Genomic DNA, 14348 nt, shown 5'->3' with positions numbered 1-14348 from the left:
GCGTGTGTGTGTGTATACAGTCTGGAGCCGACGCGGCGACTGTTCAACGACGATCACTCAAGTTGCAGCCTCCCCCGGTCCGACCCGACCCGCACAGAGCCCACCTCCCCGGTTCTAAACAGCGCCCAGCAGCGCCACCCAGAGGGAATCTGGCGTACAGCTGATGAGACATTCACAGTGTGTCGGAAATATGTGAGACGAGGGAAATATGAAATATCCAGTGGCATCAAACAATCAATTAAAAAAATAAAATAACAATTCTATACTATGTAACTATTTTTAAAGATGATTTCAAAACATTTGGGATATTTTAACTATTAGTTAAACAAAATAAATTTGTTGAACTACATTTATGTTTATATTTTATAAGTCATAGAAGGAAATTGTTATAGAGATGATTTTAAGATAAAATTGTTTTACCCTAAGCTAAGTAACCTGAATGGAAATAAACAAGCACCCCCCCCCAAATAAATTAAGAGTTTTAAATTATTTTTGAATATGAAAATGCAAATTATAAGACGTCAACCTGGGGACCTCTGGGGCCAAGAGACAATCAGGTTGGTCCAGTTGGTCTAGATGGAGAACTATTTCTCAGAAGCACCATGGCTTATCGCCATGATAGAAAGTTTACAAATATTATACAAAACATTAGAAGACAATTAAAAACAAATGAGTCCCTTTTTATAGCTTCTACACGTGATTTCAAAATCGCAACTGTTTATAATAAACTTTGCATTTTGGGCAGGCAGCCTTTTGAAATGAAGCTTTAATTTACGAAGTGTAATTAAATGCAACATCAGTTAAACCCCACATACTACTTTGAAGAAGGAGGAACATATAAAAACAAAAGCAAATTAAATTGCACAAGTGAAACCAGGAAATAAAAGGCTCAATCATTATTTTTCAGATTATTTGCTGGATTGTAAGAGGCGCTCTCAAAGCTGCTGGGTTTAAAAGTCAAGGGCCAGCGCGTCTTCTCTTCTCGCCTTTAAAACGCTGAAGTAATGATCGGCGCGTCACCGTGACTTAACTCATTACACACCCAGGCGTGTAAGTGTCACTTTATAACGCGTCCCTCCAAGTCTTGGACTTTCACCGGCGCTACCTACAACTTTAAGATGTAAATGACTTGTGTTTTTTTTTTTTCCTTTTCTGCAGGAAATCACATGGAGGTGCTCTCGTGCTCACATGACGGTCCGCACCATGGCAGGAGGGATCAATGAAGGTACTGTGTCAAAACCCCTTCGATTGCGCGGACGTTCATCTTCGCGCTTCATTCGTTTAATACTTTCACGTTTAATTTCGCGTAACGCTGTCGGCAGAGTCGAAACCCTGCGTTGAAATGCGTCTGATCGCGCTGCGTGAAGTCGCAACGTGAACTGACCAGTAAGAAGTTTAGGATACGTTTTGATCGGAATGAGGTCCATCTTAAAAACGCGACGAGTAGATGATTTATTTCAGATTAACACGTTGGAACAACAACGAGTGGCGAATGATCTATTATTATTACTGTCATGCAAGAAGTATAAAGTTTGAGTTTTTTTTCTGCCACGTGAAACCTGTCAGCTGGTTATTGCAGCACTCCAGCAGTAGGTCTCCACATCAAGTCACATCTACTGTGACTTGATTGCATTTTCCCATTGTCTTATGGTCACCAAAAATATAAGCAAATAAATAAAAAATGACTACAGTGTGTGTTTGGATGGGAAATGAACTGAAAAGTAAATAGCCCCACTAAAACTAGTCCTCGGTTCCTGAATTGAAATGATTTTTGAGCGGTTTAATATAGGCCGATGGCCTGTTCGCTACTGCTTTTGTGGTGATGCCATGTAGGTGTTGTTCCTCCTTTTTTAGGCTCGGTTCCTGCCTATTACAGAGAAGTGTATGAAGCCGTCCGCTGTAGGACAGATGAACGGGTCCAGGTTGAAGTCTTCCAGCGACTGCTCCAACGGTCGGACCTCTCCAAGGCGCTTTTAGTCCAGGTGAGGAGCTATCACCATAATTGAGGCGGAAACTCAAGCTCTAATGCGCCAGCATGGTGCCGCACGTAAATTTAGCTTCAGATGCAACCATTTTAGTTATTAGTCACAGGGGATTGCCGTTACTGGGGTTATGCACTGAGCAAAAGGATTTTTAGTGGCAGTGGCATAAATAAAGGAGAAATAATCACTGGTGATTTAAATAGATTTATAATCAGAGGGGCAAGTCAACAAGTTCAGCACCTGAGGATTAAGTCTATGACAATCAGGGTCAAATATTTACTTCGTGATAAAACATTATCTTATAGGAAATACAGATAGTGTGAATATAGAAGCTGTGTCTTATCAACAGGAAGCTGATAGCAGCTTTATATTGACTGATTATAGACTTTAAGGAAACTTGCAGCAGTCTGTCAAGTTGTTTATTGCTGGAGTATAGTTTCTTTTTCACAGCACGTCTTAATGTGTAGTATTCTGTGGTAGGCTTCCCTCATCCTGACCCCTCCGCGTATCGTCCCTTTTTGTGCCTAGTCAGGTGTTTTTTGCGCCGAGGAATGTGAGCCACAGTCGAATTTGGATGTCAGACGGAGAAACGCTGACCTTCAGGTCAGACTGCCTTTGTCCTTCTCAGATTGCCGAGCATGTTGACTGCACCGACGGATTCCTGAGCAAGTTGTCCCTGTATAAAGCGCTTGCCTTGATTGCACTTGCTCAGCAGGGGAAGCAGCCAAGCCCCAAGCTCCTGGAGAACTGCATACAAGGTGGGTAGTAGTAGTAAAGGCTTCACTGAATGAGTAGCTTGTAACTGTTTATTGCTCTACTGTCAAGCTTTGTGGCCTCTTATTGGTTTCCGTGGGCTTAAAGATAAATTCTTATTAAATGTTTTCTATCAAACTTGCATATTAGTGTTTTAGATCAAATTTAGATGGACGATTATGTGCTTCCTTCTATTGGACTGTGCTGTATTCTGACAGTGGTGCTGTAGCTATGTTGAAGTGCTGCATTCTTTTACTAGTCCCAGTGTGGGGAGATGACAGGGGCGTGTTTATGGTTTTCATAGAGGTAGCTATTATGCTTGTCGGATTTAGATCCGTTCCCGACCTTCTGAGATTATTTAAAGCCCCCGTGTGTTATTTCAGGTGTAGCTGCGTGCCTCTGTTGGCGTTGATAAATAAGAAAATGAGTATCCCTGAGACAAATAGAGTCATATAGAGTAGGAAACACTCATTCCTCATAGTTAGGACATTTAGTTTATTCTAAATGTACATATTTCATATCCTTCACAATAAAAGCACGAAACGATAGATGTATGTGCACGACAGAGTTACCAAAACCTCAGCTCGGGGAGCCGAAGGACCTGAGCGCTCTGAGGATGCAGCCGGCTGAGGACGACCCTCTGACACTGTCACAGACGCTGGATCATCTTATTGCCAGAGACCTGGTGCAGGTGGAGCTCATCCCCGAGAAGAAGGGCCTGTTCCTGAAGCATGTGGAGTACCAGGTCACCAGCCAGGCAAGGCTCCCCCTGCAGCTACCACACATGAAATAGGCTCTTTAAATAACATCAGACCTATGATGCCTTTTACATTTTTCCTGCTTCACCTCATTTTAAAATCACTCCCTCTTTTTCCTCTTTGGACTTTTAGCGTTACAAAATGTCAGTTTACAGACGTTACAGCGATTTCGACGTCTTCCACGAGGTTTTGCTGCAGAGGTTCGCCTACAGAATGGTGCCAGCACTGCCGCCTAAAAGGATGTTGAAAGGAGGTATGTTGTTCCGTCTGGGTTTCTTTGTTCCCACTTTGTGCACTAAAATCCTACATTATTTATGAATATTTTGGATGAACGTATATTTCTGTCCTTGGACTTATTACTACTGCGATCATATTCTCTACTCTAACATCCGCTGCACATCATGTTCAGAAATGAAATGCTCAGTTTTGCTTTACATTGCTTTCACTGAGACAAAGGTCATGACCGCTCTTTCCATAAGCAGTGATGTGTAAAATAAGCCTCAAGAATATATTGTAGCTTTCAATTCAGAATTACGGCGGCAGACATATGTATAAGGAGTATTTGTAACATATAGATCAAACAAGTCAAATAGATGACACATACCTATATATCTATACACACATCTATAGATCTCTATCTCTTTTCTATATATATATATATATATGTCTCTATTCTGTACTTCTCTTGTAGTGATAGATAAGATGCAGCTTTACGGGAGATAAGCTCAAGTGAGAACATTTCTAAAAATTCCCCACATGCCATCTTCTTGTCCTACATTACCCACAATGCAACACAGCCACGGCAGGTTATTCAGGCTCCTGTTGTTGTCCTTCTGTGTCTGTTAATGCGCCAGGTTTTTCCTCACTAAAATAATTTCACACGTTTTGGTCTCTGCTGCGTGTTCACAGTCCTGACCTCCATCTCTGAGCGGGAGTTTATTGAGGGGAGGAGACGAGGCCTGGACAGGTTTATTAACTTGGTGGCGCGACACCCCTTCTTCTCGGAGGATGAGCTGGTGAAGACCTTCCTCACCTTCAGTGGCTCTGTATGTTTCTGTAACCCGCTGCCTCTTTGGCACAATAAGCACGCTATATGGCTCACGATGACTGACATGACTGATGACTGATGACGCATCCTGTTTCAACAACCCTTTTCCTCTTTGAAAACAGGACGTTCAGACTAAGCTGCGTGACACTTACAAGAAAACAGGTGACGAGTTCATGACCAACAGAGTTGCAACCCTGGCTAAGGTTTGTCTCACGCACATAATGAAAAGACTCATTATCGCTTATAATTCAAATCGACCAAATCCTTTCCGTAGGAATATCTCCCTGCTGACATCCAGGCTCAGTTCTCAACGAGCAGGGAGCTGATCAGAAGCATCCACTGCAGCTTCAACAAACTGCGCGACCGAGCTGAGAAGATGGCGGAGCGCTCCAAGGAGAACGCCACGGACCTCCTCCTGTTCGGCAGAGAGCTCAGGTATTTCATTATCATGGCTAAGGCCCAGGCTCCCTGCTGTGAAAGAGGTTTAAGACTAAGAAAACAAATAAGGTTCAAATCCTTATGATGCTTCTGTGCTTGAGATGAGTTTGTCTGTTCCAACCCGTCTCTGCAGCGCTCTGGGCTCGGACCCCACGTCTCTCCCCCCCTTGGCCTCCTCCCAGAGCACCTGGGGGACCCTGCGCCAGTCCCTCAAGAGCCTGTCGGTGGAGTTCGCGGTGCTGTCTGACAAAGCGGCCCAGCAGGTATGCCCCCCCCCCCCCCCGGCGCTGCACGGGGGCAATAAATGTTTCACGCCGATGTTTCTGTCCTCAGGGAAGACGAGAAGAGGATGATGTCGTGGAGAAGCTGAGTCTGTTCCTGGATTTGCTGCAGTCGTACAGAGTGAGTCAGCTCCGCTGTGCTGTTGCTGTGATCAGACATGAGGTCCGCCTCCGGGGGGTCGCCGACCTTTCCGTGACGGGAGGCTTCTTTTAATGAAGTGGATCAACACTGGTGTTGATGCAACCGGCCAATAAATCACTGCTGGTTTCTGATAGAGGCACAACGAGGAGCTGCACGTTTAGAGGAAACTCAGATGCACTGTAACTAAAGCCAGCACAGTTATGATCAGTAACAATGCACCTACTTGAAACCAAGCAAGTCTACCGCCCTTGGAAACGCTGCTTTAGAAGTGGGCGGCTTGTTAAAACTGAACAAAGCACCAAGTGGGCTGATAAAATTGCATATTTCCTATCGCCTCTATTCTATGGTAGTTTCCCAACTCGTGCTTTTATTTGACCGGTTCCCTCCAGGACCTTTGCGAGCGTCACGAGAAGGGCGTGCTGCACGAGCACCACCGGGCGCTGCACAAGTACGGCGTGATGAAGAGGCAGATGATGAGCGCCACCGCTCAGCCCAGAGAGCAGGCGTCCGTGGAGCAGCTGGAGTCCAGGATCGTTCAGGTGCCAGAGCTCTCAGTCAGCGCTAACAAAGGCTGTGGGTCCAAACAGGACTCGCTTCTGTTGGTGTCAGCAAACTGACCCGCTCATGGTGAAGATATTAACGCGAGGCGTTTAATGTTTACCTGTTGTTTCCTAGCAAGAAAACGCCATTCAGACCATGGAGCTGCGTAACTACTTCTCCCTGTTCTGCCTCCATCAAGAGACGCAGCTTATCTTCGCCTACCTCCCCATCACGTCCCACATTCTTGGCTCTTTCGTCAACTCCCAGGTCCAAGGCCACCGAGAGGTGAGGCTGCGTCGTGCTTTACATTCCCCTCCCTGCGTTTGCATGAGGCGGCTCATAAAAAGACAAATAAAGCGCCAAACTCCCAACTGTGTGCAGCTAAAAGTAGCTCCATACGATTTGTTTTCCTCAGATGGGACAGGTGTGGAATGAACTCCAGCCAAAGCTCGGGTGTCTCTTCAGTGGTAATAACGGACTCAAGCCCTTCATCTGAATTTTCAACCCACACATGCTGTAGAGGAGAAACACTGACGATAATCAGAAGCTGGACACCTCGTCTGTCGCAGCGCACAGTCACGCATAACTTCTTTTTCCTGTTGCATATACATGACATTCACTAAGAGGATTTTAACGTACGAGTTTCACTATCGCCTATATTCATTCTCGAGTGGAAGGGACAGTGTGTCAGTTATTTTGTGCTTTGCTTAACAAGGCCATAATTTCCGAATCAAATCTTGTCATCAAGGCAACAATAACCTGTAATGGACAAATGAAGGATGACTCCAACGATATTTATATAATTTTATATACCACGATTGAGATATTTTCACTTTGTCTATAAAAGACTGGGATTATTTTAAATCTCCACCTATAAAGGTTTTACACCAAGAAGTGACTATAAACACATGTATATTTGATACAAATTTTAGACTTTTGTGACTAATATTATTGTGTAGTGGCATACTTTATATTTTTCATGACCACATGTTTTTTTCTTGTATTGTTGTATGTATTGTTTCTTTGCTTAAATGGTTTGTGAGGCTCTATTTTCTATTATAAGCTATAAAGCCTGATCTCAGACAGTTGAACTCACGCAGGCCAGAATATTTGAAATGTACCAATAAAATAAATAAAATGTCAGGAACAAAACACTAATGCTATTGACTTTGTCCTAAAGATAATTGACAAAGAGATTTAGGCCTTAACACTCCAAACAGCACCTTAGCTGCAGCTCTATTGTAATATGTGTGTGTGTATATATATATTACAATAATAATCTGGCAGCTAATGTTCTGGGAATCACTTCAAAATATGAAATTTCACAAACCATTTTACTTATGATTACTGTGGATAATGTAAATATATTCTAAAATAATTAAACTTCTAAATTAAAATGACAACTGAAGATGTTTTTTTGGTTTTGGCTTTTATTTATGTGTGAAGTTTTGAGAGAATATGAACTATTCAGCTCAAGTACAAACCGTTTCAACCTGTAGCTTTTGTTTACGCGTGAATTTAATGTAGATCCTCTCATAAATGAAACTGAACAAAGACTACTGAAGAGATGGATGTTTGGCATAATAAGTACCATCAGTACTTCCTCACAGCTCCATCACCTCCTCCAGTTTATGGCTGAGAATGACTTCGTGACCCTGAAACTTAAAGTATCCAACAAATTTCTTCTTCTGGAGCAACAAAGGGAACCAGAGGATGTCGTCAGCCCACATCTGACTGAAAGGGATCTGGTCACGCTCGAACCACTGAGGCCTCATTTCTGTTAAAACAAGAAAATAATTACTTCCCATGAGCAAACTCGTGTTTTATTATGTGCCTTGTGAACCTTCTAGAGACTCATGGAGAATATCACTTTGTGCCACCTCCAACTCATCTCAATTACTGTCTACTACATAGAGGGAATTATTAATAATTGACTAAAGCTGCACTGGGATTCAACATTAAGATGTTGTCAGATGGTGTTATTAATATATGGCTGAAATAACACTTCCAACTCATTCTCTGCTATCTAAACAGGAACCTCTCATCTCTGGCTGAAATGTGGTTTCACGCTGTGCCCTGAATGAGGTGGCTTAGGGGAAACGTGTGAAACTACCATTTTCTAATTAAAACATTTTTATGTCTTCCCTTTTTCCTTTTGCAATATCCACATCCTCTCTTACTGGCATATATTATGCAGGGGGTTTCCTCTCTATGGAAGCTCTCCTGTAGGACTGAAAATCATGTTTTAGCTAAAGTAATAGATGTTTTAGGGACTGCATCACCTTCTTAATGATTACTTACTAACCATTTAACACCCTTTCTTATTAATAAGCTACTTAAGTTACTTGTTTATTTAAGTCGTTGCTGCCTGGATCCTCTTTCTTTGATTTGGCCTTAAAGGTTAAAAGTGTCTTTTAAGGCTGCTGTTCATTTATTATCCGTAGCTGAGACGTTGCTAGAAAATCTGAATGTTTACTAAAATACCATTTAAAGGAAGCTGAGATTAAGAGGAACCAAAACTTTGCAGCATTACAGGGGGTTTTCACACCAGTTACTTGGAAATATTTAGACCAAACATAGAAAGAGCTTTCTCAGATTAAACCCTATCCCCAATAAAACACACACAGATTAAACTAGCACACAACCCACCTTCCTTCACAGTTCAGTGTGGTGCAGTGGAAATCCTACCGTCTGATTCTGTTGGTTCTCCATTGTAAGTGTCAGCTCTGTAGATATGGACGTCGAGCAGCTCTGTCTCACCGACAAATTCAAATTTGATATTTCCAACCTTCTCCATAGTGTCCGCTGTGAGACCACTTTCTTCATACAATTCTCTAAAAATAAAAATGTCATACATTTTTGATCTAGCGCATTTCCTTTTAAAACAAGCTCAGTAGACTTCACACAGACACTAAAAGCAGCTAAAAATAAGATTGTGACAAACTATGTATTTGTGTCAGCCAGTCGAAGAGACAAAGTCGTCTATTTCCACTGAGACAACTACAATAACTGAAGAAGAACAATGTGAGATGTGGTGGTAAACTCTAAGTCTTCATGCCTTCATAATAAACTGTATCTACATGGCAGAAACGCAGAGATGTCTTAAATTATACTACATGCAATAGCTGTACATTCAAGCTCAACCAAAATTGTCAAAATAACACAATATTTAGACTATTATATTCACTTAACTTTCGATGTGTAACCACCATATTCCTGAGAAATCACTGATTTATTCAAGCTTTTACACAAAGCAGGTCTGTCTTTCATGTCTGTGACAGAGCCTGGACGCCTTCAGGGCTTCCTTCCTTTGGAAGCAACTTCCTTCAGATGATGGATCACAAAGTGTCCACATTCAACATTAATTTACTACCTCAAACTCACATTTTAGACTTTTACTAGGCTCACATTTCCCCCAACACTATCATTGCATTTTACAAAAAAATCACAAATCAAACAAACCTTGACAAACGTTTTTCATTTTTCCATAGACAGCAAAACACAATTTATACTGAGGGAGGTTTGAATATTGATTTTTTTATGTTAGTTTCATTGTTTTTTACAGACACTTGTAGCTGTGGAAGTATGTGAATCTTCATCCCTATTTACTTTATATAACATGGGAGAAGCCACTCAGTTACATTTTTGATTTTACCTTTTTGCAGCACATTCAATAGTCTCTCCGGGTTGAACTTTGCCCCCAAACCCGTTCCACTTCCCAGCCCCGAATCCGCGCTTCTTCATGCCCAGGAGCACCCTGTTCGGCTGGACCACCAGAACCAGCGTCAGCAGCTTCGAGCGCATCATCTCACCTGTCTGAAAGAGGAAGTGGGGAAATCTAAGACTTACAGTACATGAACAGAACGTAAACATTGCATAAAGCAACACTAGCTGGGATTTTAGTCGTGCGGTAACACACGTACCCGCAACTCTATGCCCAATAATCTGAGAGGGCGCAAATGTGACACGATCGATGATTGGGGACAGTTTAAACTCTTTTAGAGGATAACAGTAGGTCCAAAACATTGAATGACTCCCGCGTGCAGCCCCGCAGACGTCCTCACATGATGCGGTGATGCGTAAAAACACGGATAGGTTTCATCAACGCGAGACTGGTAACAGCAGGCCCATCATTTACTGTAAAGATCCGACTAATGTGTTACTGGGTGTTCTGATCGACAAGAAACGTTGGACGGGTCTTTTAGTCAAAGCGACAACAGCGAACAAAAAATTAATAAACCACAATCTGACTAAAACATACATATAATTAAATGTATGCTGCCGATAATATTATTATATTTTATGTAAACACTGGCATGCAGGAAAACATTTCGGATAGGAACTATAGTTGTTGTTTTGCAGACAGGGGACACGTATAGTAGTTACACATTAGACGAATGAGTGGTTTACGCGTGCGCAGTCGGTCACGCTGTACACAACTTATACCACGAGAACAATGTTGTCCTCCCGTTTTCAGATCAGGTCCATTCACTCCTCCGCGTGTTTAACGAAGACGCTAAAGGGTAAAACTCCAGCGGAGCAGCGCTGGTTGGCGCGGCAGCTCAAAGACCCGTATGTCAAAGCGTCGCGCGAGCAGAACTTTCGGTGCCGAAGCGCGTTCAAGCTGCTGGAGATAGATGACAGGTTCGGGCTCTTACAGCCGGGACACAGCGTGGTGGACTGCGGGGCTGCGCCTGGAGCCTGGAGCCAGGTGGCGGTGCAGCGGGTCAACGCAGCCGGAAATGGTGAGGGAGGGACGGCTGGACACGTGTGATACATTAGAAACATCTTAGTCATAGGTTTTCGTACTGACATTTATTAGTCAGCCTTCACACATCTGCCGATATAAATCTTATGAACTGAGGAGGATGATGTGTGGACATAGATAGAGGATTAAAAGACATAAAAAACAGTTGGATTTCAGAAGGAGTGGAAATTTGCAAGTTCTTTACTTAAATGTGTTGGAGTAAAGTAACATAATCTGTAAACTGTAGTTCAGTTCTGATTACCTACCAAAGCTGTGTTTCTTACAATAATAAGAAAATTACATATACTTTTTTTATTCTATAATGTATATAAACTAATAATGTGCGTGGCTCTTTGTGTAATTAAGGATCAGAGAGACAAACAAGCTGTGAAGGGTTTTTGAATAAGAATAATAAGAACAAGAAAACCTTTAATAGTGTAGAATGAGTCTTGTTTTATATTTAAATAGGCAGTTCTCAAGTTTTCAGCTTTACCTAAAAGAATAAGAATGCCATTATTAGTCCCACAGTCCCATCATCATCCAAGTGTTTTTGTTTTCATCCTAGACCCAGAATCTCCACGCGGAACTGTGGTGGGCATCGACTTGCTGCACGTTCCACCTCTGGACGGAGCCCACTTCCTGTGCAGCCACGATGTCACCGACCCCGCCACGCACGCCAAGCTGCTGGAGCTGCTCCCCAACAACCAGACCCACGTCATCCTGAGCGACATGGCCCCCAACGCCAGCGGCCTCCGACACATGGACCACGAGAGGCTCATCACCATGTGCTTGTCTTTGATAGACTTGGCTGAGAAGATTTTGCAGCCGGGAGGTTCGCTACTGTGCAAATACTGGGACGGAGTCCGCGTTCATGAACTCCAGCAGAGGCTCTCGAGTGTGTTCAGCAGTGTTCGCACTCTGAAGCCCAACGCCAGCAGAAAAGATTCGTCGGAGAGATATTTCCTCGCTAGGATGTACAGAAAGCCAGTGAAGTGGCGGTGACTAATTTCCTCTGAGCTCTGTGTGTTTTTGATGAGTGAATAGTCTTATAGTGGTGGAGAGGCTCAATTACCGGCTTTAATCAAAAGGTGGCACTGTTGAGTTATCAGTCAGCCTCTCAGCAGGGTCCTGCGCTCCACACGCTGTTGGTGTTGATCCTCATTCCTGTAAACTCAACACAGGAGCATCAGTGTGTCAGTAATATGTAAACCTATGCAAGAATCACGAATCTGGGATTCCTCAAGAGCCCAATGATGTGTTCGCTATAAAGTTATTGTTTGCCCCACAGTGTTTGTTCCACGCTCCGTTTGGTATTTGCCTCGTCGCAGAAAGCCATTTACCATTTCTGCTTATGCTAATAATTTGCACTGCCAGCCATGTAGAAATATGTAACCATTCTCTCATTGAGAGCGTACGAAGGCAAAACCCAACGCGTAAGAGCCACATACAGCATGACTAATGGGAAGTGGGACGATACTGAAGCTTGGCACGCTGCGAGTGTTGATGGGCTCTGCTCTCTGACAGCTGAGAGATGGCCATTTCCTGGGAAAATGTGTTCTGGCCAGTGCGCCCAAGTTCGTGCTGAAAGTCGGCGCCGTCGCGCTGCAACGCAGAGAGAAAGTCGCTCGGTTTGTTTGTTTCTGTACTTTCTTGTACTGATTAGATTCAGTTCCGATCAGAGTTTTGAGCCACTTTGAAGAAAAAAGCTGTTTATTAAATGCCACATAAATCTATATACAGATTCATTGTACAGACTGTGCTACGGCAGTTATGCCTGCAGTGTGTGCAAATATATACATTTGTATAAATATACAAAGGCGACGTCCACAGGGATCTTAGCACAACAATTGTGACTTATACTGTAGGTGTATTTTCCTCCTTAACAGCAGCTCTTGTGCCATTAACGCCGTATCCTCCTCCTCATGTCTTTGCTACAGCAGACGTTAGACAGAGATAGGGACTGACGTGCAACACGGACCCCAGCGGAACCGGGTTGTTGTTAGAGGTGGGCACCTCAACCCCAAACGAACACAGAGCTGAAAGTATGCGTTCTGGGTTGTTATGTACATCATCAGTAATATTTCGATCGCATATTACTGTGATGCGTTTTCTTTGTGAAGCCACAATCTCAACATTGTGATCCAAGCGTAAGAAAAAGCTAAAGCAAAAGAGGACGACTACAGACTGAGCCAGCTTATAAAGATGTTAGAAGCTGTGTTTTGTAGTTATTGCTCATAAGCTATTGTTGTTAAGCTGAACACGCCAATGTTCAGGAACCTAGATGAAATAAATGCTGAGTGACGCGTGGCATTGATTTATTGAAGCTGGTGGAGCTGAGGTTCACTTGAAAGTAATGACTCTCTACACCCTATGAAAATGTAGGAAAAAATATATATTCCCTGGCCTCCACATTGGCTTTAAATCATAGACAAACACACACGAGGTCTAGAAGAGGTGACTGTAGAGGAGGAGGCCACCAAAAAACACAATAAAGCATCCCAGAGAAATGGGAAAACAGTGGGAAAGGTCAGATTAGTTTGCCAGCTGATCGGTTCTGGAATAAGATTCTTTGGGGTGATGAAAACCAGAAGGATGGGAAGAGTAAGCGTTTCATTCTCTTTCAGTGTTGACCGGTGTACCAGACGTGCTTCTACAGACCTTCCCTCCTTCCAGATCAATGCTGATTTCCTCCAAGCTTGGAGGTAATTTCCTATGAAAAGGAACTGTCAAATTACAGATGAATTAACACTGTTATTCTAATCCAATTTTTTTCTAAATGAATTTTTTAAGTCTGACTATTCCACAAAATGAAGATTAGAAGCCTCATCAAACATGAATTTGCATTTATGGCAGAAAAGGTAGAGATGGTTCACATGAATAAATTAATAAGGCAGCTATTTGGCCTTTCTGTCTCAGGAGCAGCGGGTTTAATACAGTATGAACTGAAACATTCATACCTCTTGGTCAAATTAACTGCAGAGATGAGGGACTGACCTCTAAAGATTATTGTTTGCAGTGAATGGGAGCAGTCATGCCTGTTGATGAAGCTGATAGTGAAAGATGTGAACAGATGACCAATTTTACTTCTCATTACTTGTTGATTATTCGGCCCTTTGCTATTTAGATTTAAATTATTCCAAAATTACTGTGGGATTTATGTAAATTCCACCGGCGCCGAACACTCGGGCTCAGGATGAATGATGATTCAATCATAGGTTAATTCATTCCTCTCTGGCCAGCTGCAGGTTCAAATGTAAATATTAGTAAGAAACGAGAGGGAAACAGTTGGAGAGTCACCAATTTTAAATTCCAACCGTGATTTATGTAAACCATATATGTTTATAATTGGCAAATGTTATTTAGGGCCTCGAAATCAGGAAATAGTGATCTAAGTGCAGTCTGTGCATTATGACACAGTCTCAAAAACAGGTTATGGATAAAACAGTGTCCGTCTCAGTGGGTTCTTATCTCTGTGCTGGCTGGTGTTAAAGGTCTGCACTAGACATTCAGTCAGAGAAGCTCATGAATGCCTTGTTGTATTGTTCCCCCACCTGCATCCCTTTATTCAAGCTGTGCAGCTGGACTTCAAAACAATTTTGGAAATATCATCATTTTCACACTGAAATAATGTGTGCGACACGCGCAGATTTGCATTTCGT

General features: G+C 42.7%; 3 protein-coding genes across 6 annotated transcripts; 2 read left to right on the top strand and 1 right to left on the bottom strand.

Annotated features, from left to right (window-relative positions):
• Positions 1-57: 57 nt before the first annotated feature.
• Positions 58-7354, top strand: snx8a (sorting nexin 8a). Of its 3 annotated transcripts, none has more exons than XM_055510745.1 (14): positions 58-192; positions 1159-1225; positions 1855-1982; positions 2611-2740; positions 3302-3492; positions 3626-3746; positions 4403-4539; positions 4664-4744; positions 4816-4976; positions 5113-5242; positions 5313-5381; positions 5792-5941; positions 6078-6227; positions 6358-7354. In XM_055510745.1, the coding sequence occupies exons 2-14, from the start codon at positions 1189-1191 to the stop codon at positions 6436-6438; spliced, it is 1566 nt and encodes a 521-aa protein (XP_055366720.1). In that variant the 5' UTR covers positions 58-192; positions 1159-1188; the 3' UTR covers positions 6439-7354. The 3 variants fall into 3 exon arrangements, with proteins under 3 accessions (XP_055366720.1, XP_055366719.1, XP_029015150.1); XM_055510744.1 differs by lacking the exon at positions 58-192 and adding an exon at positions 828-1050 and having other exon boundaries at positions 1834-1982; XM_029159317.3 differs by lacking the exon at positions 58-192 and adding an exon at positions 830-1050.
• Positions 7355-7366: 12 nt separating this feature from the next.
• Positions 7367-10718, bottom strand: nudt1 (nudix (nucleoside diphosphate linked moiety X)-type motif 1). Of its 2 annotated transcripts, none has more exons than XM_029159324.3 (4): positions 10601-10718; positions 9598-9758; positions 8631-8776; positions 7367-7719 (listed from the first exon to the last, which is right to left on the bottom strand). In XM_029159324.3, the coding sequence occupies exons 2-4, from the start codon at positions 9747-9749 to the stop codon at positions 7547-7549; spliced, it is 471 nt and encodes a 156-aa protein (XP_029015157.1). In that variant the 5' UTR covers positions 9750-9758; positions 10601-10718; the 3' UTR covers positions 7367-7546. The 2 variants fall into 2 exon arrangements, with proteins under 2 accessions (XP_029015157.1, XP_029015156.1); XM_029159323.3 differs by lacking the exon at positions 10601-10718 and adding an exon at positions 9866-10107 and having other exon boundaries at positions 7371-7719.
• Positions 10222-12992, top strand: mrm2 (mitochondrial rRNA methyltransferase 2). The gene is made up of 2 exons (XM_029159322.3): positions 10222-10687; positions 11255-12992. Exons 1-2 carry the CDS (start codon positions 10399-10401, stop codon positions 11689-11691), a joined length of 726 nt encoding a protein of 241 aa, XP_029015155.1. The 5' UTR covers positions 10222-10398; the 3' UTR covers positions 11692-12992.
• The last annotated feature ends 1356 nt before the right edge of the window (positions 12993-14348 follow it).

Source organism: Betta splendens, chromosome 8 (assembly GCF_900634795.4).
Source record: "Betta splendens chromosome 8, fBetSpl5.4, whole genome shotgun sequence".
Taxonomy (NCBI): Eukaryota; Metazoa; Chordata; class Actinopteri; order Anabantiformes; family Osphronemidae; genus Betta; species Betta splendens.
The sequence above is the reverse complement of the archived record's forward strand: the minus strand, read 5'-3'. Positions and strand labels throughout refer to the sequence as shown.